This window comes from Desmodus rotundus, chromosome 2, assembly GCF_022682495.2.
Source record: "Desmodus rotundus isolate HL8 chromosome 2, HLdesRot8A.1, whole genome shotgun sequence".
Lineage (NCBI taxonomy): Eukaryota > Metazoa > Chordata > Mammalia > Chiroptera > Phyllostomidae > Desmodus > Desmodus rotundus.
Window position 1 is genome coordinate 40,446,967 of NC_071388.1, and position 25,968 is coordinate 40,472,934.

A 25,968-nucleotide genomic window follows, 5' to 3' on the forward strand; every position below is an offset into this window, starting at 1 on the left:
TTGTTTTCTCTTATTAAAGGAAAAGTAATTGGAAAAAATGGCAAAGTTATTCAAGAAATCGTGGACAAATCTGGTGTGGTTCGGGTGAGAATTGAAGGAGACAATGAAAATAAACTACCTAGAGAAGATGTAAGTAATTTAAAATTTAATGTAAGTGGCCTGTTCTTTTCTTGGCTTGACTTAATATTGTATTATGTATTGGAAATCATTTTATGAAGTTATATCTTAGCAAACTACTTAGAAAGTTATATCAAATAAGATACCCTCTGGTGCAGTGGATTTTTAAAAAAGTAAATTGTGTTCCTGCCGTGATCTGTGTGATTCAGATGGTTGGAACGTCCTGCAAATCTAAAGGTTTCAGGTTCGCTTCCTGGTCAGGACACATGCCTAGGTTCTGGGTTTGATCTCTGGTCAGGGCGTGTTCGAGAGGCAACCAGTCATTGTTTCTCATGTAGATGTTTCTTTCCCTCTCTTCCTCCCTTCACCTCCTTCTTAAAAAAGAAAGAATCGAAAGTAAAAATAAAAATAAAATTCTTTGCCTTATAATGATTCTGTGCATACTTAGAAAACAAGTCATCTTTTAATGGTGGGCCTTGGGTTCTTTGTTGGTTTCTCAGTACTTAGTAAGCCAGTTTTTTGACTAAAGGCTTCAATTTAATAATCTTACCAGTTCTTTTTGTACTTAGAATGTAAAGCTGTTCAATGTGATACTCAACTAACAGTCTTTTATAAAGAAATTCTTGATAAACAGCACTCTCCTTGACATTTTTAGAGAACCTAAAAGCACTGACCAATTATTAATTGAGATATTTAAGCTTCTATGTTCCTTTTTTGATACCAACTTTTTAAAATCTCTTTTCAGTTGTTTTTCTCACATGTTAATATTTTGTCCACAATGCTGTTCTTTACTCTTCATACATCAGTTTGAGGATCTCTTTCCTTTGTGGCTCCAGTAGTGAACTCTATATAGTTTCCTTAAACTTTATATGTCTGAATATAAGGCAAGGATTTTCCTCCAAATTACCTTCCAGCAGTACACTCACAACTTCTTCAGTTTTGCACAATAGATTACTATTTAGAGAGTTTTTTAGCCTATTGAATAGAGTCAGTCTCAAAAACAAAATAGAGAAAACTGTAGACATCTAGCCTAGATAAATGGCCTTACATCCAGGATACAATGGTAAAGATAGTCACTTACTTTATTCATTTTGATTAGTTAGAATGTGGAGGTAAATATACCTTTAAAACGAATGAAGAAAAACAATTGACTTAGTACTATACAAATGAATATTCCATGGCTCAGATTGATTTCATCTTGCACTGTTTCCAAAATTGCTGTAAATCTCTAATAACTTTTACTTATTCTTAAGTAAACATTCTTCCCCTTCCCACCATTTTTCATGACTTTAAGAGCCTTGACATAAGGAATAAAATTAATGGTGTCATACTATTATAATTGGCACTTTCCCTTTTTATACTTAATATGTAAAATAATGAAGATACGTTAGCATACAGCCACTATTTGAAATGCGACTGAAGATCAAGATGTTCGTTGGTAAAGGCCAAGACTCAAGTATAAATTCCTTAGGTAGATACTAACATCTGATCTTCCCTTAGCTTGATTTATCCCAGTTGTTTTCCATAATTTGTTGTCTTGCTGCAAGTGAATTCCTCTAGGTTCTCCTTCATAAATAAAAATTTACACTTTAGTGTTTATAGTTGTGGTCATTGTTACTGCTGTTTCTGTGCTAGGGTTAAATTTAAATGCTTACAGAGATCAAGCAGATGATGTAAATGATTTAAACAGGTTGGGATATATAAGACAGGGATGGGAGGGCACCTGGTGCCTTTCTATAAAAGAAACATGCTGCTCAGCTTTAATCTGATTGACATGGGACTGCTGCATTGTGTTGCTATATCTTATATGACTAAAAGAAGCTGGAAATCTATAATACTATATAGAATTTTTCAGTTTTTGAAACATTGCATGTTAAAACGAATCTGAAGGTTGGTATTGGCTTATTTCACACCACCATTTTCCAGTTTAAGCTAAATCCCCTGGAGACTGTTTATAACTTGCTGTCTCTGAAGTCTTTGGTGACTTACCACTGGCCTGAGATGACCTTTCCCACCTGTATTTGTAGTAACTATTGTCTGTATAGTTGGGTATTTAATGGTTTTCTTGCAGCCTTTTATATTTTTTGGTTAATTTTATATCTCCAAGCCAGGTTATAAACTACGTGAAGTCAGGAAATCAAATCTGAATTCGTATTTTCTTTATTTTTCCCTAGCTCAGTGAATTATATAGAGTAGGCACTTGATATTTTAAATCAGTTAAGATTTTTTAAGATTAGAGTTTAATTGTAAAGGAAATATGTTTAGGAATTAGAATAGTACAGAAGGGGGCGGGCCCAGAAAAAACAGCATTATCTTCTGGAGTGGGAGCCCTTTGTGTAGTATACAGGCTTCCCTTGCTAGGTGAGTGTTCTAGGAATCCATCTATAGCCATGTTCCAGCTGGCATTGTTGTGAGAGGCTGCGTTCGGCCTCAGTGAATGTTTTTGTAGACTCAATTCAGTATGTTTGCCTGTTTTGTTGATGGTTGTGAGCCCACCTACCCACAGCATGCTGAGTGTTTTGCAGTTTTTGACCAAGAAACAGCATGACCCTTATGCCCCACCCTTCCTATTCACTAGATCTCACCCCAAATTACTTTGTTTGTTTGTTTCCCTGGATGACAAAAGTCATCTTAAGGGAAACCATTTGCAAATGTGGAAGAGGTGAAACAAAAAAATGGCAGAAGCACACTAAAAGGCATCAAAATCAACGAGTTCAAAAACTGTTTTGAGCAGTGGAAAAAATGTCTTGATAGGTATATTCCATCAAAAGGAGAGTACTTTGAAGGTGACTGAAGTTTAAACATGTAAAAATAAATATACATTTTTTTATAAATTAATTCTGATTTGTTTGGCCCCCCCGTCATATAGTGTGAAAAATAAATGTGTATTCTATATCCTTTCCAGGTCTCTCTCCTTTCTCCATCATGCCTTTAGATTTTTGACTGTTGTCAGTTTCCTTTTCATGTCTGTTTTGCTATTAAAAACATTATTGCAGCAAACCTGCCTTCTGAGTGGAGAGTAAATTCCTGGAAGTAGAACAGTATGTGGTATTTAAATATTTAGATCTTGTTAAATTTTTCCACACATTTCCTTCACCAGTATAGAAAATGTCTATTTTCCACATAATGACCAGTACTGGGTTTCATCAAATTTAATTTGTGCCATTCCATAAGCTATACATGTTATCTTTCCATATGCTTAAAAGACTTTTTTTGTGTGGAGAGTTCTTTGCGTATATTTTTTTTATTCTATTGAGTTATAAGAGCTTTTTACTTTATAAGGAAGTTTGTCTTTTCATGTTTTGTTTCTTTTGATTTTTTTCTGTTTAGACATAATTTTTTATTTTGTTTAATTTCTTTAGACTTATACCTTATGGCATGACTTATAAATTTTGTGTCATGCTTGGCAGAGTCTTTCCTACTCATAGATCATTCAGAATTCATACAAGTTTTTTTTCTCCAGGCCTTTCTCCCTTCTGTCTGTCCATCCATAAATTTTTCACTCATTAGATTAGAAAACCTGATACAAACTGATACTTAAAAAGTACTTTCTTAAAGTTTTAGCACATTTAAATGCTAAATTCTAGTGCAAATTGGAATTTTTTTATTGTATACGGACCAAGGAACCAGCTTTATTTTTACTGAGTGCCACTTGGTTGTCTCAATGCCATCTATATATTAAATACAAGTAATCAGTTTTTAGCAAGTTTTAAAAATCAGGAATTTCACTGAAATAACTTACAAACAAATGAATTAATATATTTAGTAATAATTGTTTATTCTTTAATTTTTTTCTTATTATGGCTTTAATAGCCATTAAATTAGTATCTTTTCACTTTTCTTTGGCAGTAAACATTGGTGATGATATTTCCAGTTTAGGGTCAAGGATTTTATTACTCTTACTGATTACAGATCATCTGTATAGAGTGACTTTCCCTTCTTTATGTACTTGGTAAAGTCCTATTTGTTTTTAACAGCAATAATGTTCTTACGATTTTCCCTAAATTTCCACATCTGAGGTGGCATAATTCACATTCTGTCATCACTAATGGCTATCCAGTGGGATTATTACAAGAACGGTTAGTGTCTTTTCTGAGATTGTGGTAGCTTTTAGAGCAGGGACTTTATCCTTAACAGAAATGCTGGTAATTAACAAGTGAATGTTATTTGGAACTAGGTAACTGGGTATGTAATTGGCTGGCTAATTTTATGACTTTGGGCAAATTGTTTTCTCACGTATAAAGTTGGAACTTTTAAAAATACAGAGATTTAGAATAATGGAGTCCGAGAAATATGGTTTGTGCTTAAAATCTTTTAGATCTTTTTCTCCCCCTCCTCTGACTTTTATTTTCTTTGCATCTTCCCTTATCTGCCTGTGAATACCTGAGGATTGGGTCAAGACTTCCTCACTTGTAAGCCTAAGTTAGATACCCTTTTATCCTGTTTTCATAGTTGTAATTGCTTCTTGAAAGTTACTACAGCTTTCTGTAAGCTCCATGATAGCTGTGCTCTATCCTGCATCCTTAACATCTGCCCTGGTGTGTTTGTTTCTGCTTTCAATTTCCTATATCTTGAAAATGTCATAGAGTAGTTTCTTGCACAGATCAAAAGTTCTTAAGCTACACTTAGTTCCATAACTGTAAGGAACTGTTCTGTGAAGTCAAGAAAATGAAGAGAGACAGTGAAACTGTTTGGGTCCATTTATTCATTTAGGCTTTACTCATTCTTCTTAGATGGTAGTAAGCTGGAGTTATATTTTTTAAAGGAAGAAAAAAAAAACATCAACTGGTTAGCCTGATTATCTTTTTTCCCACCTTTTTTTTATACCGTCCTGTTGAAGGTCAGCAAAGTAAACCAGGTAGATGAATCCTTTGACTTACTTTAATACTTGTTACTTAAGTATGTGCCCTTACCAGTAATTCCTTTGTTTTGTGTAAATCTGTTCTGTAGGCGATACTTAAGTTAATGGTTGAGAAGCATTCCCTCCAAAACATAGAAATTGGTTTTGTTATCTGAGCACATGTTACAAGGATAACCTGTCATTGCTGAAGTGATACAATACACGTTGTCTAAATTCATACAAGCTAGGAGAAAAATTTCTTCAGGAGTTGGTTTATATATGTAGAAAATTAGATTGAATTAGAAATTTAAAAGCCTGATACAAACTGATATTTAAAAAGTAATTTATTAAATACTAAGCTGTAGTGCAAATGACAAGTTACTGAATATCTCAGTATTTCAAATTATATTTATTTTTTTACAGTATATTTTCAAATTGAAGTTAAATAGATGTAAATTGTTGTGTGTTTCAGAAAAGCTTTCTAAATTATATCTGGGTATGTTAAATTTAGGCTAGAACTTTGTTAAAATATTAAATGCTCAAAGACATTGTGTTTTCTTACAGGGGATGGTTCCATTTGTATTTGTTGGCACTAAAGAAAGCATTGGAAATGTGCAAGTGCTTTTAGAGTACCATATTGCTTACCTAAAGGTCGGTATGCTGTTCACATTTATGGCATTGTTGCCCCCTACATTAAACTTAAGTTTAAATTTATTTAATATTCGTTTGTAGTAAATTTCAGATCTTTACATATCTTTAATTTAGGTTTAGATGTGCCCTGTTTTTCTGTGAGAATTTAGAAATAAATGGTCCTTTGGCATAATAAAGTGATTTGCCTCATGCACATTGTTTCACTTTCCCTCTGAAGTTTTACATTTCTTTCCTTACTGTTTAAGAAAAGGTTACTCTTGTGTTCCTATAATTTGACCGTTGTCACTTAGGTACCTTACCTACATGTTCTTTACTAGAAGTGTTTCGTTTTAACCTTGACGTTTTACATGCATACAAGGCACAGACCAAGAGTGAATATAGGCTTTCTGGTAACTGGTGGTATCTGAATCAGATACACTATCCTCATAGATATTATTTTTAATAATTTTAAATTATTGTTTCTAATGTAGCCTGTTGGAGTTGATAAAGACCAAGGGTTTTAGAAAAGAAATGCCCTGTAAATTGCTAAAAGTTGGATTTGTCATTTTCCACTGTTCTCTCTTATTCCTGCTGTGTTTTTCTTATTTAGAGTATAGTAACTTCCTCAAATGCTGTGTAGTACATTTTCCTTTTAGTCACTTGTCATTGCTGCTCGATCAGTATTTTGAAAGCACCTCTCATAATCTCATTCGTTTCTTTTAACGCTTTTTCTAAGTTTCAGTTCAGTCTGTCATTGGAAGCCCATGTTTTATCTTCCAGTATTCTACTAAGTATTCTGACTAACTTTTATAAAGCCAAGAGCTTTGTATAGACACCTTACCTGCACATCCTGTTATGACCGCAATTACTGAACAGCCAAGCCTACTAGTTTACGTAGATCATAACTCAGGTGTCATTCATTATTTTGAAAGGAAAGTAGGTTATTAATGGTACCTTTCATAGATGGTAACTGAACCTCATTTAACAGAGCTATATTTGGTAACATTGTATACTTATTACTATTTAACAAATGGGGTTTTTTAACACTTGTCTGTTGAGCATCCTCTTGAAGGAGGAGAGGCCTTGTCTTTTTTTTTTTTTTTAACATTGTATGCCTGTAGCACTTAGCATGGTTGGCACAAACATGCTAAGGCATCAGTAAATGTTTGGTGAATTGAATCAGCAAGTGACATGCACGTTTTGTTTACCAGATGCCTGAGATCATAGCTTTTCTTTATGGTATGGAGTATAGCTCTAGCTTTTGTTTTTAAGAAAACAAAATGTTACAAATAAGATTTACCCTTTATTGTTTTGATTACAGGAAGTAGAACAACTAAGAATGGAACGCCTACAGATTGATGAACAACTTCGACAGATTGGTATGGGTTTCAGACCTTCTTCCACCAGAGGGCCTGAAAAAGAGAAAGGATATGCCACTGATGAAAGTACCGTCTCTTCTGTACAAGGTTCTAGGTCTTATAGTGGAAGAGGCAGAGGTCGTCGGGGCCCTAATTACACCTCCGGTTATGGTAAAAAAACAATTTTTTTGTTACTAGTTCTAGTTTAGATGCTCCCGTACATTTTGCTTAACATTATTTAGTTAGTTCCTCACATTATCTTGACTTCGGAGGATAGTGGATAGTTCTGAAGTATATGTCTCATTAGCATTGATGGCATACTTTACGTTAATTACAGTAAAAGGTATGGAATGTTCAAGCAACTATGTAATGAAATGAAACATGTTTTTGTTAAGTTGGTAGTTCATGCTCATATTTATTCTAAATATTTAGAATAAACTCCATGTGAAACTTGTTTTCCAACTATTTCCCTTATAAAATTGTATACATTTTCCAATAAAAATCTAGTGACTTTTTTATTGCTAGATACTGGTAGGAATCATCTTTTGCTTACGCTTTGGGAAAAGTAAAAAGGAAAAGTATGCTAACCACTGTGCCAAGACTGCATATAACAAATATGTACTAGCTCTTAAAATACACTTCATTGGCTCATTCAGCAGTTCTTAGTATTAATATCCCTGGAATTACTTTGTGAAATACAGCCTGTCAGTAAAGTGAGGGCTTTAAAAGTCAGAACGTAATTAACATTTTTATGAAATATGTTTAGTTTACTCTGAGGATGGGGCCTAACCCATATAGCAGGGGGCCAGTGGCTGGGGATGGTCAGTAATTCTCTGATTCTAAATTCTCACTTATTCTTCTTCAGCTTTGGAGCTTTCCATTTTTCTACATTTGGACTTGGAACTTAGCAGTGACCTGGTTTTTTTCCTCCCTCATTCTCTTTGCTTTCTCTTCCTCCTCTTTTCTATACTCCCCTCTGCTCATTTTACCTGCTTTGGAAAAAAAATATTTCATACCCAAATTTTATATCATGTTTGACTGAAGTATTATTTAATGTTGCCAGTTATGTTAATTTAGTACTGTTTTTTATTTGTTTTAGAGTTTGACGGTTAATTTTCCCTTGCCTTTCATATCCTGATTTCTTGATATTTTTTATTTTTAAAGTTAATGCTGTCTTTAAAACCTGAAAAGCAAATCCCAGTAAAGTACAGTTGTTTATTAGTATGTGAAGGGCTGAGAATTGTGAACTATTATATTTCTGAAAATACATTTAATACACAAGAAAACTGGTAATTAAACACAAGTTAAGTATATATTGAATGATTCTAGAGGTACAAATTACTAGTACAAATAATCAGATTTGGCTTTTGGATGATGAGGTTGGATTTTATAAGTCTGTGGGAAGTAAAGTTTGATTACTGATAAGAGATCACTTTTTGGCAAAACGATTTTTTTGAGAGTAGATGATAAATGTATATGACAGTGCTAGAGCAGTATCATCGGCACTGAGGAAAGATATTCAGATTGTTCAGTAGATGGCACTCTTACCTTTGAATCTTTCTAGACTGGTTGGTTACATTGTATTTCTTGAAATAGCCATGGAACTTAAATGGGCTGGAAAGAAATAAAATCATTTGAATTTGATTCTAGATTTTCTTGTCCACTTAATATCAGAAGGATTTTTAAGGAGATTAATACATATAAGCTTTTAAGAAACATTAAGACATATCCCAACCTCAGTATAATATCAGTATAATCTCAGATATTATACTGAGGTTGGGATATGTCTTAATAATGGATAATGTCTTACAACTTTAATTGCCAACATTTCTTTTTAATGCTACCCAAAATATTACATCTTTGAATGAATGGATGACATGTGGATTTGATAAATGTGGTACTTCAGCTATTAAGTTTAGCATGTGTGATCATTGAAAAAGATCTGAACCATTCTCATAGGTGATTTTAGAAGTATTAGAAAGGGGAAAATCTGATTTAAAATTCTGTTAAAAGCAGGTCTTTTTTTTTGTTGGGGTCATTAAAATTGAATCAGTTTTATAAATTATTTTTAAAGCTTTTAAAATAAATTTGTAAATAAATTTTGAAGTTCTTACACATCCCAAAGATTTTCTTCACTACTCATGAATGATAAATTGCACTTACTCCAAAAAACTGTCATTTAATAATTGTCTTTTTTGAATTGGAAAAATAAGTGTTTGGGAGACTCTTATTTTATTGTGAGAGTCTTACTCCTACCAAAGATTCGAATGTGTATAGCTTTTCTAGTTTTTTAGAAAAAACTTACGTTCTTTCTAAAATATACTTCCAACTAATTATTTAATCCATTCTTATATAATTGACAATTTACACCCAGTTTAATGGAAGTGGTGCATTGAAGAGTTACTTTAAAGGAGAGAGGAAGTTGGTAGGCTCCTTCATTTGTTAAACTTGACCTTTTATTTCTTGCACCTTAGTACTTGTAACTTTCACATCTGAAGAGCTCTTGTGTTTTGCTTTTATCATCAAATGACAGTTGCATTTAAATGTAGGGAACTTATAGTTTATCGTGGAATCACTCTTATTTAGCAAAAGAACTTCAAAATCATGCAGCACATTTACTCCAGGAAAAGTGGTTGTGTTCATTGGTACGTGTCTGGGGGCGTTTTTAGAGGTATGAGAAAGAGCTCCAAACTTTAAATTTATCATAGACCAAGTCAGAAGTAGATCCAAAAGGATAAAAATAACATGTGGCAACACTGCATGATATGTATACATTACTTCTAAGGGAGTGAGAGAAGTGGGGGGAGGTCTGTTTCCATTTAAATTTGTCTAAACCTAGGAATTAACCTGGGCTTTGAAAGAGAGATGTTTGGATGTATGATAAAAGGAAAGGGTGGAAGTGGCTCCTCAGAACTACCAAAACATAGAAGTGGAAATTAGTATGATAGTGATTGGGTCACATATCTGGTATAATGATGATGATATTGTAGGCTTCTAATAGAACATGTGCAGTGTTTATATTCTTAAAGGGTCGCTATTAAAATAGGTCATTTGCAAGTTTGAAATGGTCTGTAAGATTTTAAAAATCAGGCTGAATTTATGTCTCGCTGAAAATGGCTTTAATTCTAATCAGTTTGAAGTGGTTCTTTCTCAGAATAACCTTTTAGAATTTGTTCAGTAATTTCAAATAATGTATTCTAATTTAAGATACTTGCTCACAAAACATAGTTATTTTATGTATAGCCACTAAACATACAGTTCCAGTTTATAAGAGATCATCAATTATCAGAAACAGTATGATTTCAGAGATGTTAAAATGAAAAAGAATATGCCTCCTAGAACCAGTGAAATGATAAAATACACTATATAATTTATTCTAAATATGATTAAATTTGCTTTTAAATGTTGGATATCAGTTATATTATACTAATTTGATATTAAACATGAAAATGAGCAAAAAAATTTTTTTACAGTATTTTCCCATTAAGTACATTTTTATATTGTATGTGTAACATTTTGCATGTTTTCTATAATACTCTGTTACATTAGCTGTGTTTCTATATGTACAAACAATTCAGGTTTTAACTCTCTGAATTAGATTTTACATTACTAGCATAGTATTAACATTTCATTATTTTTTAGTTAAATTTCAAAGTCACTGTTTTTGTTTTACTTTTTCTGTAGCAGCCAATCAGTAGAGTTATTTAAACAATGATTTGCAGGAAATGATTTTGAAATTTTTCACCTTTTTTCTGTTCCTATAAAAATGGGGTTATGTTTTGTTCTTTCCCAAGGTACAAACTCTGAGCTGTCTAACCCCTCTGAAACAGAATCTGAGCGGAAAGATGAGCTGAGTGATTGGTCATTGGCAGGGGAAGATGATCGAGAGAGCCGGCATCAACGTGACAGCAGGAGACGCCCGGGAGGAAGAGGCAGAAGTGTTTCAGGGGGTCGAGGTCGTGGTGGACCACGTGGTGGCAAATCCTCCATCAGTTCTGGTAGTCTTTTATATACTATGTCAGCCTCCTTTCTTTGTAAATGTTGTAACTTTATACAAGTTAGTAGTTCATTTCCCATGGCCACCCGGTTTTGGAAGTTTCTCTTGCCACTCACTGTCTGAGGAAAATGGTAGATCATACAGCAATATGAGAAAAAGCTCTGTGGAGTGTTTTATCAGTGAAGGTTTAGCTAGAATATTTGGGTCAGAGAAATTTCAGTGGCTTGTTCGGTTTCTAGTGGTTAGATGTTTATCCCTTCAATTTTGGGGGAGGGGGACTTAGGAAATTAGAATGTTTTTTTCCCTTTAGAGTTTTTGAGTGTTATGTATTTGTTGGCCAGACAGACACAGAGAATTCTTATACTCATCGAGACCTACATATTACCTTTTATACTTAATATTGAAAAGTAACTGAAAAAAACATTCTTTGCTACACTGTGTACTACTTTGGAAACCTGGAAAAATTGTGAAATCAACTTAAATTTTTTTTAATTGTTTGAGGAATTGAGTTGTAAAGAGAAGTGTTTATTAGAAGACTGAGATTTGAGGTGTACAAGCACTTTTTACTCATGTTTTCTTTGAAAATTTTAAATGCTATAACTTACGTGGAGTTGTAGAGTTGCCAGAATGTTCTTGCTTAGTGTAATGGGCTGGGGGAAGAATTGTCAGGGATCGAACCTTAACATATTATTTATAAAACATGAAGAAAACCTCTCTTAGTGTTATACTATGACTTATGAAAGTTTATATAGTATTTTAAATGTTATAGATCTTAATTAAATACATACCAAACCTGCTTACAAATTAGAAAAAAGTGGAACAAATCCCAAAATTTAGGGACTTTTAGAAGGTACTTTCTAGTTCCAGTGAAATCTTTGCTCCCTAAAATTTAGTTTATAGGTGTTCAGTTAAATAGTTTTTATATTTTAGTATGTGGTTCACTATTACCAAGGTTTATAAAATTTTAGTATGCTGACTTACAAAATAAATGTACTTTACTTAGTGTTTATGATTAATGGATAAACTTAGTGTCTTTTGCAAAGATGCTAGCTTGCTAGCTGTTACCAAAGGAAACTTAGAAAGGAAAAGTCGTGATTAGGTGATTTCTTCTATAATTTGATTGGTGGAGGCAATAAATGCACATAGGTAAGATGGGTATTTTTTTCTTACAAATTATATCTTAAAACTTTTCCTTTCCCACCCTCACTCCCGCTTTACCTCACCTTTCACTCTTTGTTTCTGGAGATGGGAGTACTAGTCCACATTCATTTCCACATTTTGCTTTAACCAGTTAGAATTTCAACTTTTTGAGTTTGCTTTTTTTGTGTGTGTACGACTTGTCTTGATTTGCTTCAGTTTGTGGTAACATTTCTGGTAAGTTGTGGAGTGCAAGTGTTGAGTATATTTTGGGAGTAGCCTATTAATATTAGCAGAAAGAAGCAACAGTCACCTTCAACTCAGTAAAGAAGATAAAAATATCTTTTTTAGAATTAATTCATATTAGCTTAATATTTATTTCTCTTTATTTTTCTATCCTGGGCAGGATTAGCTAGAATGTGAATGTCAGAAATAGCATGTAATAATACACTATTTTGTATACAAGTCAGAGGGAAACGGTAGGAAGTTGAGGTGTCTGCTCATCTTATGCTTTAATTTTTCATTGCCATTTAAAGTTTTTTCATATTATTTTCCAGGTAAAATAGTGATACAGAAAACGTATGAAGACAGTATATTTTTATTGGGGGAAAATTGAAGTTTCTTTATCATTAATTAATATAGCTCAGTATAGATCGAAACATTCCTAATAACTGCAGCTCTCTTAAATGAATATTTCTTGCCTCTGACATGCATATAGTGCTCAAAGATCCAGACAGCAATCCATACAGCTTACTTGATAATACAGAATCAGATCAGACTGCAGACACTGATGCCAGCGAATCTCATCACAGTACTAACCGTCGTAGGCGGTCTCGTAGACGAAGGACTGATGAAGATGCTGTTCTGATGGATGGAATGACTGAATCTGATACAGCTTCAGTTAATGAAAATGGGCTAGGTATGTAAGCACTTAGGGAAAAGATATATTGTTTGATACTGTTAATGTATGATGCTTTTTTAAAAGAAAAAAAACCATGCAATTTGAAAATTGGATTTTTTAGTGCTTTAAGCAGCTTTGTGTCTATCTTAAATGTCTAGTTCTCCGATTTGTATGCACAGATATTTGAAACTGAGAGGGTTTATTAAAGTGCCCTTAGATGCTATTATATAACACAAATATACAGACTGTGAGGCACTTTTAATACTTTTATTGTTCCTAAACCAAAATTGGGCTTTCAGTTTACCTCCTAAAAAATTATTATAAATGACACTAGTGAAAATATGTATATTGAGTAGGCATTGATTTCCAAAGGGCTACAATGTAATTTGGTAAAAACTAGACTGTATTGGAGAGGAAAACTTTATTCCTGAATGATGGCAATTTTAAATGAAATTAAGTCTTAGAGTTTGTAAGACTTACTAAAACCCTCTTAATTTCCAGATGATAATTCCATTTTGTAAATCGATTTGGAATGCTTAAAACTACAGAAATATTTTTCCTGTCAGTAACTTAATGTTGTTTTGTCTTCCCCTATTTACCCAAAAGGTTCTGTTTCCCCTTCGTTAAATCTTTGAAGGAACAAAGTTTTTTTTTTTGTTTTGTTTTGTTTCATTTTTGTCAGAATAGTTCATGGTAAATTTTGCAATTACAGATGATAGTGAAAAAAAACCCCAGCGACGCAATCGTAGCCGCAGGCGTCGTTTCAGGGGTCAGGCAGAAGATAGACAGCCAGGTAACTTGAGTGGACCTGTTGACAACACCAGGTCATAAGCATGAAAAAAACATGTCATGTGTCTGCTTTCTAAATATATTATACTTGTACACATGTGTGCATATACATTCAAAATGTGCATTGCATAAATTGTTTACTCAACTAATAAGACTACTACTCTAAAGAAAATGCATTCTTCCTTGACATCATAAATGTTTAGTAACCTGTCTAATTGAACTAATGTTATGTCTCAATTTTTACATGGAAATACTGTTGAGAAGACTTATTTTGTCCATTTGGCAGATTCTTCACACTTGAGTTGGGCCTGCCATCCCAGGGACTGTATTGTAGATTGTGACTGAGGTTGATTGGCAAAACTGGGCAGCTTTTGCATGGTGCCTGCTTATTCTCTCTGCATTCAGCACCTCATTTTTGTGGGAATTGTAGTAATAGCCCACAGTTCTTATTTAAAAAATATAAATAAGAAAAATTCTTGAGAGTGTCTTTTTCCTAATAAGAGGAATGCATGTTATGTTTCTGTTTATTGTAGTGTGATGTTTTTCCCCTACACCTACTAACTATTCAAATTAATAGTACTTACTTAGCTTTAGAATGTTAATTTTTAAGTAGTCATATTTTCAGTAACTTTAAAGAAACCTGTTTGCTATGTCTATATTATTTTGGACAAATTCCATTTCTTGTGTACAGAGAATCACATGTATATTCACAATGAAGAAGTGTGCACCAGAAATAAACCCCTTAAAAACTAATCAATTTTTGCATTCTTTCCAAAGCAAGTTCTTTTATGTGTTTTCCCCAAATAAAGAATGTAAATTCCAGTATCTTTAGTATTTTAAGTTTAGTGGTTCTAGAGACATGGGAAAACCAGTTAAGGGTATTATTAGTTTCCATTCTTGAAAAAAAATTTTCATGTTTTAAAAATATAAATTTAAAAGGAAATAAGTATTGTCAAGAATAGAAAGTTTCCATAAAATATTTATTGTTTTCTCCCCTGTTCTTTTTCCTCTCTTTAGTTCTAGAAATACATTTTTTCATCAAGAGATTATATTTTGTTTTTTTGAAGCTGGCACAGCAGTGAATATAGTACCTGGCCATATTCTATAAATAAAAAATTCAAGTTATCAGTATGTGCTTAAATAGGACAAATTACAGTGTAATTTATTAACTAGATGGGTGTTGGTTATTACTAAGTCAGTGGACATAAAAAGAATAACAGTTTGTTAAGGAAGAGGCAGCCATTTCTGCATGATATTAATTGAAACTTGAGTAATTTGGACTTTTCAATAACTTGTATTCCATATTGCATTTATTCCTATTTTACTCTCTTTAGAAAAACTACTTTTCATGTTTAGAACTCCTTGCCTTCCCTAGCCTGCTCTTTCTCTTCCTCACCCCCCCCAAAAAAGAACCAAACGCCAAGATAAGATAGGTAGAACAAGCACACCATTTTCTCATAGCCCCTGGCAGCATACTGTTCTAGGAAGGCAGCCTCCATCTAAAAAAGATCAACATTCTCTTTTAAGTATACAGTTATTTAGTTTGTTTTCATTTGCTTAAAATTTCTTGTCCTTAATGAAGCTAAATAGTGAGTATTCTTTACTTAGAATGTGACAATATACTTGTCCAGCTGATTAACTTGGACCCCTTAGAGCAGGGGTATCAAACTCACTTTCACTGGGGGCCACATCAGCCTCGTGGTTCCCTTCAAAGGGCTGAAATTTTTTTAGGGTTGTATAAATGTAACTACTCCTTAACTGTTAAGGAGTTGAAAGTACATTCAGCCCTTTGAAGGCAACCGGGAGGCTGATGTGACCCCAGGTGAAAATGAGTTTGACACCCCTGCCTTAGAGGAAATACTAGAGTTCAAGTTATGTTGCACAAGTTGCTGTATTTTTCTAGGTATTATAATTATTTATTAATTTGTATTGAACTTCTAAGTAACTTACAAAGACTGGCTATATATAAACAGGGTTTTTTTGTTTTTTTATCAGCTGATGTTGATTTGGTTTTACCTCCCCTGGGGGAAGGTGAGAAGCACTAATTTTTACTTTTACAGCCAAGTGCCTCTTAATTGATAAACTATATTAAAGTATATTATTTCTATATCTGTACATAGTAGATGAAGGATTATAAGAATTGTCAGGGTTTCCAAGTTGAAGAATTTTTCCAGGTATCACCGAGGGCTGAATGATGGAAACCAAATGGATTTATTAAGGTGTTCCCCAAACTAGAATCATTCCTAGAATGGTTTTGCCACCACGTATGTAGACATAATAGTGAAGTGGATTTGATGGTATCCTCCTCCCCCATTTTGGAAACCATTATTAAATGGATTTATAATTCATTAACAGTGAATTTAAATTATTTTAAAAGCTCCAAAATGAGCACACTGAGTTCCTCATAATTTGAAAGAAAAGAGGCAGTTGCAGGACAGAATCATCTTTAATGGTGTTTCTAATAAATGATAGGTATTAGTTCTGAGTTGTTTACTCAAGATTTAAAAAATTCATTTAATAGTTATAGACAGTTCTCTGGGCTTATAACATTTATATCAAAAAGCTTTATTTTTATATAATTTGAACCTGATGGACCAATTCTCCCTGTATCTAGTGACTTTAAATTGAAATTTACTTGAATTTTCATTCTTTAACATAATTAACCTGCTCCCATGATTTAAAATATACTGTATTTCACATAGAGATTTTTCTTCATCAGTTTCTCATAGTTAATTCTTTCAAAGAAAGAGGATGATTATTTTGATATTTCTTCAAATAAGTGAATTCTAAGTTGCAAGTCCTCGGAGAGAAAGGATTGAGGTATAAAGTGGGACTAGCCCAGAGTACCTGTAGACAAGAGGTCAGTTGTGGCACTGGGTTGGCAGTAGGATGTTAGTTTGGGTTAATCTATTTGCTAAATCACTATTGCTGTTTACCCAGTTACTTGCGCGCGAGCGCGCGCAACCCCCCCCCCCCCACACCCCCCCACCCTTCTACCTCTCAGTCCCTTAAAAGATTGGAAGATTGGTTGGTACAGGGGGGAGGAAGTGGTTAGTAAATTCATGGTGCCTGTTTCTTTCATGATGATCAGTGTCCACATTTTTAGGCCGGTTTTCTGTCATGTTTAGTTTGCTTGTAGTTTTTTATTGATGATCAGTCTAGACTGGTTGCTAGTGTGGAATAAGAGGAACCATAAAAAACCACACTTGGATTTCTTACTAATGTGATTTTTTTTAAATAATAAAATAACAGAACTACTAATATTTGAGTAACCTTTTACATCTTTGAATTTTCAAATTGAAGTAGATCACACCATGATTTACATCAGATTTGCCACCCCCCACCCCCACTCCCCATGTCACTGATAATTGCATGGGCTTAGAATGCTGCATTTTCTATGCTTGGTTGTGGATTTCTATATCAAACTTACACCACAGCCGTAGACTCACCCAGAAGGAAATGGCTGGATTCCTTTGAAAGAGGACTTCATTCTAGTCTTCCTCAGTTTCCAGCTTAAAATTTTCTATTATCACTTAACCACAGGCACATTTTTCAAGCTTTGTTTTTGGTTGGAGGTGGTACCCGGCTTAAGAAAATTTTGAAATTGGGTAACCCACCATTAGTTTATTTTAAAAGTAAAATTACTCTATCCATAAATAAACTTTAGAAATAGTTTTTCAACACCTGTAATTTTTTTCTCATCTTCAACAGTCACAGTTGCAGATTATATTTCTAGAGCTGAGTCTCAGAGCAGACAAAGAAACCTCCCAAGGGAAACTTTGGCTAAAAACAAGAAAGAAATGGTAAGGAGAATTTAACCTGTAGGTTTTGTTATTTTGTTATTTTTTTAATTTTTGGTATGGTTTAGCTTTATTTTTACTTAACTTTCTGTATGATCACTTGTTTCCCCAAATAGATGAATAATATTTTAAAGACTGCTCTTGAGTTTGTTGTCGGCCCCACGAAACTGAAGATAGATAGTATGCATGCTTGAACCTGAAATATTTTTCCGTTAGAACTCCAAATAGCATTTGTAAAGTTCAGCCTGCCCAAAGATATTGGGCATAGAGACTGTTGCTTAATTTGGGGAGCAGTAGGCTATATACCTCTTCTCAGTGACGGATATAGACCTTTGATTCTGTTAAATGCTTTAAAGGATTTGCTATGTAAATGTTTTTTTAAAAGGTGAGTAAAGTAGGTGATTATTTGCTTTACTTAGGGTATTAATTGTTTATATCCTTATATGGTAACATTTCCACTGTTTAAAATAAAATTAGGTACAAGTTTACAGTAAACAAGTGCATATTCTTCCTGTGGCTTTAGGCACCGCTAGGTACTAGAAACAAAAGAGTTGAAATACCCAGAGAGGTGGAGTACATTGGTATTTGTTTTGAACTTTAAGAAGATTTGAATTATTTGACCCATTGTGGTATGTAAAGCTAAAATTATGTATTAGGTAATTAATGTTTATGTAGCTATTTTCCTCCTCAGCTATAGATTTCATTTATAAACAAGTTGAAAAAGTTGTCTCCCTTTGGCAGGCAAAAGATGTGATTGAAGAGCATGGTCCTTCAGAAAAGGCAATAAATGGCCCAACTAGTGCTTCTGGCGATGAAATTTCTAAGCTACAGCGTACTCCAGGAGAAGAAAAGATTAATACCTTAAAAGAAGAAAACACTCAAGAAGCAGCAGTCCTGAATGGTGTTTCATAAACTGAAGAAGTTCCTAGTTTACAGTTCTTTTACATTACATTTTACAATAGTGCTTGTACAAGCTTGCCAAAGATAGAATATGGATCGCCAGTCTTTACATCGCACTTTCAGTTCCTCCATTTGGAATTCAGAAAGGGGAGGGATCCTGAAGAAATCATATGTTAAACATACTTTGACACCTACTGTGTTATAAAATATATCATCAGATGTGCCTTGAGAATAGTATATGTAACATTAAAAAAAGTTGCTGGCTATAGGAAATGTTATTTTGTTTTCAAAATATGGCAGAGATTGGGGGGAGGTGGGTGGGGTGGGATCCCTAACGTAATATTCTTTATGAAAGCATTAGCTGCTTTTGTTACATTTTTAATAATATGCAACCACTTCTCCACCTGAGGAAAACTAGAGTGAAATGCAGTCTAAAATATTTTGCACTGAATTGTAATTTCTTCATTAGTTTAGTCTGGAAACTGGTCTGTTTTAATGTTTTTAAAATGCTGTATGTAGAGGAAAATCTGCAGACCACTGGAATACATTTGTTTAACTCTCATCTGCAGGGACACGGTGATATTGGCAGTGACTGTTCTATATTGAGGCTTTGTTTGGTTTATTTATTAAAGTGTACAGTATTTAAAAATCAAACATAGCTTTAGTTAAAACACTAAGCTGAATTAGTCATGTCCATTCAGACATAACCTGAACTACTGAAAAAGATCAATTTCCAGAAGGTTTATTCTGTATAAACTACATGTTAGTCTTCAGTAGAGTATCTTTTCCTTTTCTTACTTTTTTTTCCTTTTTTTTTTTCTTTTTTCCTTTTTTTTTTTTTTTTTTTTTTTTTTGATTTGGGTTGTTTGATGTGCAATATGTTTTTGTATGCAGGTAGTAAATAAACTTTGATCTTCCATTTGCTGATTTTTAACTTTCTACTTTTTATACCCACTGTTACAAAATAGTTGGAGCTACTTATAGGCCTAGAATAGTATCCCAATTGCTTTTTTAAAAGCATTTATATTTGCTGATAAATCGTATCAAACTTGTAGTTGGTCAGTTAATTGTTTTGTAATGAACCCTCTGAAATCTTAGCATTTAAAACTTAGTCTGTTAGAATAGAATAGCTTAGGGCATTAATCATAGACTTGCTATTAAGAAGTCTTTATAGCAAAAATCCACTCAAGGTCAACTTTGGAAGGCAGTGGGGTAAAATCTAGAATTTTACTTTTGCCTTTGATTCTTTATTAAAAACTATTTTTATAAAGAAGTATGAGCAATTTTTAAATACGGAAATTGATTCTCAAAATAATTTTGAAAGTTCTCATACTAATGATTGTATTTTTTGTTTATATATTTTAGCCAGATGGCTTAATTTTAGGAAGATAAAAACTTTTCACACCAAGTGTGTTGTAAAAAGTGCAATACAATAATTTATGCAGCTAAGAGTGAGGTCACATAAAATAATTTTGGATTTATGGGTGAGTTGAGCTCCACAATATCATATAGATCACTGAGCAAGAAAGCCCTTGTTGTCATTTGGTGTCTTAATGTGTTTTTATGTGCATAATTTGTGTTAATTTTTTTATGTGCATAAAAATGGTAAATGGTTTTAGTTAATTGATAATGATTGAAAGAGAATTCAGGCTAGAAATGTAATACTTGCCAGGTCAGGGTACATAATCCTAGCCCTCAAATTTATTGTTGAAGTTAAGATGTGATGTTAAACGCTTTTTTATAAAAACTATTAACAGAATTTTTAAGGAAGGTGTGTTGTGAATAGTTAGTTCTTGCACATTGAATGGAAAATGTGAAGTGATTTCATATCCTGGTTTTTAGAAATTGGTACCCACAAATGTATTTTCATCCATCAAAGTTAGAAACATGTAAAATCGTTGGCCTTTATAGTTCTGTTCAGTAGTAGGTTGACAGTTAACTATGAGTTAATGAGATGACTGTTCACTGATCCCCAAATATTCCAATATGGTATAAGGAAAAAAAGATTTTTCATTTTCTTGTAGAACAGATTCACTAAAATCTTTCTCCTATAAAGATTGTTTTCAGTGGGAAAGGAAGAGAGACAAGGTTACCTTAAAAAGTGGGTGTAGCCCAAGCAATTCTTCAGACTAGAACTAATAAATGTATTTTAGGAAATAAGTATTAGATTTCATTATTTACAAATGACTAAACCTAATGTTTTTTCCTTTAGAAATATGTGTATTGAATTGTGATAGGCTTTTTTGTGGCTAAATAGCACATGCTCAGATTCAGAAGTGAAAAGCAGTCCCCATTGATAACCATTGTTGGTTCAGTTAGGTTTGCAAACTTATTTTGAGAGGGGTGCATCTTATTTCAGTTACTACACTAATTAGATTTTGGTTGCTGTAGGGGAACATAATGTGCCTGTGCATGTTAAACACAGATACTCAGGCGAAAAGGTCTACTCTAAAGATCTTGTGCAGCTCAACTATTGTGTCAGCGCGCATGAAATCTGAATTAAATCATGAAGTGGAGCTGAGATTATGTGGGGGCAAAATGATCTTTTCCTGAAACCTTGGAAAGCCTAGGATTCTTGGGTTTGGCATCACCTTTTTTAAGCCTTCAGTGGGACTAAAACTGTGCAAAATGGTGTGATCTGTGTTGTCAGGTCAGTCACCACTGGTAAACAGTACAAATACACAGAAATCTTAATTTTAAGAAGTTAGGTATTTGAAGTTGAGAAGTAGCACATCAAACTGGTGACTATGAAAACTTACCCGAGGTATTGCTAAGGACAACGCTGAGGGAGGTTGACTTAAATGTAATTTTTTAAAAAGTACAGATATATGTAGGCAAGCAGAAACAGTAAGTCAGTGAGGAGGAGGTGAAAGCTGATGTTTTACTGTTGTATTCTGGATTTCCATTCAACTCAGCCATTCTTTTTTGTCTGGGATCCATCACCTTTATGTCAGTAGTATTTCTGTAGCTACAAGTCTAGTGTTTAACCTAAGAAGGGTTTCTTGCAAAGATGGCATGCTAACTGAATGTTGCAGTTAGATTGGGAAATGGTACCATCCGTGTCCTCTGCAAATAGATTTACATTTTTTTTAGGTGAAACCAACTAGATACTACTATCATAGACTATGCCTACAATAAACTGAGCTTAGTCTAAGGACAGATGAATGGAAAACTGGCTATAATGCAGAGTTAAGTTCTATGTCAGATGCTGGGTAGTTATTGGAAATGAGAGTAAAGGGAAGTTGGATTTGAACTGGATTTATGGGTTTGGCAAAATCACTAAAGGCCAAAAAAGGGTTGTGGTAAAGTTCCATTCAGTCCTCCTGTCTTTGCTATTTATTATAGTTTGGACCCCCTATACCATTTTTATAAGGTTATCTGGTATAACATGCATTTGCTGATCTTTATTTAAAAGATTTTAGTTCTTAGGATGCATTCTTGAATGCATTATAATCCATTATTAAGACAGCATTTGGGGATTCAGGAACTGTTGCAATAAATTACTCATTTCAGTTTGGTATAAACTTGGCACGTGGTGGTAATTTGAAGCTGAACTCAACTGCTGGTTGAAAATAAGTCAGTTATGTCGAACCATAGGAAATTGCTAATAGTTGACCATTTTTGACCCACAAAAAAAGTGGCAGTTTCCTGTGGTTCAGCCTAATACGTTTTTATTAAGTATAGTCATTTACTCTAGAAATCCAAGTGTCTCATCAAGAAAATTCCAAATTACTGGATGAGTAGGATACATATTATAAGGAAATACATATTCATCTGTATTACTATTTCAAGTACTAAAATACAGTGCATAATAATGCCACTGGATAAACTATAATGTAGCTTTTTCTAAGAGGGATTCTATCAGTTAATTTGCTTACCTATTTGAGAAGATGTATGTGTAAGTACAGGCTAGGAGTTACTATCTTCTGTATTTCATTTAACTAGAGAGGGCTGCACTAGCTAATCTAAGGGCCTTTCCAATATTAACGTAACTTGAGTCTTTTCATACGTAGGACCCTGGGTTCCACTTAACAACATTCCCAAGTACTTTCAAGAAGGAGTATGCTGAACTAAAATGGTGTTTTATGTGTGTTCATCCTAGATATTTCCAGTTATGCTATATGCAATCTAGAGGGTATCAAAAGCAAGGGCTAAATTATTTTCACTGACATTATCAGTCTTGAAGCTCCGTTATTGTGTTTTAGGAATTCAATGTCTTTGTAGGGGGCGGAGGTGAAATTACAGGCCTATTTTCTGCATGTTTGTATCCTTTTTACTTTTTTCAAATCTAACTACTAATTTTCTAGTTCAGAGACTTCATCACAAAAATTTTCCTATGGTTTTTCTGGTTAGATCATTTTATACCTAATTGTTGCCTGAAGCTTATATATACATCAGCCTCTTTGAGCTCCATCTTTCAACCTTGTGTTTAGGTTAAGAAAAATGTCACATAAATATTATATTTGAAATTCCATTAATTGATACCACTAAGGTAACAAGTGTTACATGTTCCAGATTATATGTTAACACTGGACTATGTTTTCATTGGGTCAGGACTAACAGGAAACACAGGATAAAAGCTCTTCATATGTCCTGTTGCTAAGGCAACAGTTGGCTCTAAGCAGAATCACAGCACTCAACAACAGTGTCATCACAAAGCAGAGTGTAGGTCATTTAAGTTTAGTGGTACTCAAAATGTTACCCTCAATTGAGGGTTTTTTATACAACAAAAAAAACTAGTATTCTAAATGTTGTTTACTTCAAATTTACAGATGTTATTCTATCTTGTTCTTTAAAATTTTTGAGCCAATTTCTAAATTTTCATTGGCATTAATGTGTTTTGGAGGAGGGGTTATCTATACTCAATAAAACATGACCCCCTGTACGCTTCTAAATTGCAAAACTTTTATAGGTCATTGTCAGCAGCAAGATGCCTTAAAAATTCTCATTGAAGAAACTCCATGTTTTAGCCTAGTGTTGAAATTTAAAACTACTCTTTAAATGAAACACTCTGCTTGAGTTAATTTCTTCAGTATTTCTGATGCAGGATTTTAAGTTGGGCATAAGTTTTCAGTGTGCTGAACAAAGGATCACTTTTTAGTGTAGCATGTTCACATTTATGTTTTTACCCTTGTATTACAAGATGCCAGTTACCTCATTTTTTCCAGTTCTCAGTAGTGTTGCTGCTTGCTGCCTTTAACCCTTCTTGATTCTGTTACAATTTAGAGCAAAGTAAGGATAGCAGGGGAAACCATAATTTTGGGGTTGGCTAAAGAGTCTTAACGTTTTTTCATAAAAGACACATTTTTCACTTTCACCAGTAACTATTGATTTGGGTATTTTGGGTATGTTGGCTATCTCCTGCTACTGGTTTCCAGTGGGTGGAGGCCAGGGTGCTGCTAAATATCTTCCAATGCATAATAAGACAGTGCACAGCAAAGAATTATTTGACCAAAAGGTCAATAGTGCCGAGAAACTTCCCAAACCACTTGTGACACGTTCAATCAGTCACAGCACTTTCTCCATACACTGCACACATCTTTTTTTGCATTTCAGTTGCATCATTTTACTTTTTTGAATAAAGCATTATACACTGAAAGTGTCATGTATATTCTTCGTCTTCAGTATTAAAATGGCTACACAAAAATTAAACTTTGCTAAGTCTTTTTAAATGCACGCTGAGAAACGGCAGACATAACCTAACAAGATTGTTTCAAATCAAAAAGACAAGTCGGCACTAGAGCCATTGTACAGAAAAGCCGTAACGGACTTGCAGGCCAACCCAATACAACCAAGCTTCGAGAGTCAGAATATATAGGTATGGGCTATGTATACTTTCATGTAAGTTCTCAACTACTTGTTGAAAAGTTTGAGCCTGAGATAACGACTATTTTTTTGTCTAAATGCTTCCAAAGGTATTCCCATCATCCGGAAAATACTTGAAGGCAAGAGACTTAAATTTGAGGACCACTCATAGCCCACTTTCATCACCAGTTTTTATAAAGTACAGTGTAGGGCTCATCTAATGTCACCACAGGCCCAGGGGCAAAAGGGAAGGAGCTAGGTAAGGAAATTAAAATTCTGATATGCCAGATCTACTCAAGAATATGATGGGTGGGAAATCCCAAAATTTATTGAAGACTAATATGTATGTTACCTCAAATACTTGCTCTGGCTTTTTGTTTCCCTCCCTATAAAATGCAGAGGGAATCCTCACAATTTTCAAGATGGTCAGTATTTTTCCTCTTTAAAAGCTGAAGAATCAGAACCCTAAGCACAGGGATGGCCTGCTCAAAGTTGCTTGACTACTACTGAAGTAGTTTGACTTGAAACCTGCATCTTCCTATTCCCTTCATGTGTTCAACAACCATACCTTTCTCTCCCCTTAAAAAGTCTCCATCTGTAAGCACCAATGACAAAGAATGTGGTCCCAAGCTAGATGTGTAATGACAAGTACCAGATAACTCTACCACCAAGGAAAACATCTAGGTTATCAGATTTGTGAAAGGTAACCACGCTGCAGTGGTTAACAAGATCAGCCTTCTTACCCAGCATGTTACTTCAGGGAAGTTGCTTTAACCTACGTTAAACTTCTTTTACAGTAGGTCCTAGATGGTTTCATTCAATATTACGGTTTCATTCAATATTACAATGTTGATGAAATGCCACAGGAACTCATTTGTTTATATCAATAGCCTATAGTAAAACTTGGTTTGCTGTGTGTCATTTCACTTAAGTCATGGAACCTATAGATGACATTAAGGGTGTACTTTTGTGCACAAGAAATGCATAGAGTGACGCTGGTACATTGTAAGTAGTTAATATTAACATCACATCAAGTATTTTGTAAGAAAATACCATTAATGAGATACAGATTATACTTCCTCTGTCAGTTACCCACTATGATGTAGAACCATCATATAAATGACCTTTTTTCCCCAAGAGAAATGGTAGGGTTGCTTAATAACTTTCAGTAAAATACGGATTCTTTTCCCTGATAAAGGTACATAGAGGAAACAAAGCTGATTACTCGGAAGGAAAAGTGGACTCTTGTGCTCCTTAGTGTTACAGTGGTCTGCATTGTCTTCATGTGTCTAAACAGGTTTACTATTTACATTAACTCAAAGATCCATCTACTACATGAAGCTTTCCTTTTTACAGTTCTTGCTTAATTGCCTGTCGGCATATTATCACACTGTATTTGTCTTTGAAAAATTTTGCTTTCAAGTTCTGATACCATTTTTTTTCCTTTAAAGCTCTTGGTCCTAGAAACATTTTTTATTAGTCCAAAGGATGGAAATAAAAGGTTAGCAAGCCAAAATACAGCTGTTCCTCATTATTAGCAGATTCCTTATTTGCAAATTCACCTGCTCACTAAAATTTATATGTAACCCCAAAATCAACATTTGAGGTGTTTTCCCAGTCATCTGTGGACATGCAGTGGTGAAAAATTTGAATTGCCTGATGTCCAAAAAGTGCTTTGCCTTATTTCAGTTTTT

At 33.9% G+C, this 25,968-nt stretch overlaps 1 protein-coding gene across 6 annotated transcripts in view; it reads left to right on the plus strand.

Moving 5' to 3' along the window:
• Nucleotides 1–18,742, plus strand: part of FXR1 (FMR1 autosomal homolog 1) — a 52,732-nt gene extending 33,990 nt beyond the window's left edge. Inside the window, exons 10-18 of one of the 6 annotated variants that reach the window (XM_024563953.3) lie at nt 20–129; nt 5,522–5,608; nt 6,909–6,966; nt 7,054–7,116; nt 10,740–10,943; nt 12,798–12,998; nt 13,693–13,773; nt 17,481–17,572; nt 18,311–18,742. In XM_024563953.3, coding sequence (XP_024419721.1) covers nt 20–129; nt 5,522–5,608; nt 6,909–6,966; nt 7,054–7,116; nt 10,740–10,943; nt 12,798–12,998; nt 13,693–13,773; nt 17,481–17,572; nt 18,311–18,481 — 1,067 coding nt within the window. In that variant the 3' untranslated portion in view covers nt 18,482–18,742. Of the gene's footprint in view, nt 1–19; nt 130–5,521; nt 5,609–6,908; nt 7,117–10,739; nt 10,944–12,797; nt 12,999–13,692; nt 13,774–17,480; nt 17,573–18,310 lie in introns of all 6 variants that reach the window. The other 5 variants (XM_045198388.2, XM_024563928.3, XM_024563918.3 and 2 more) reach the window with 5 other exon arrangements.
• The last annotated feature ends 7,226 nt before the right edge of the window (nt 18,743–25,968 follow it).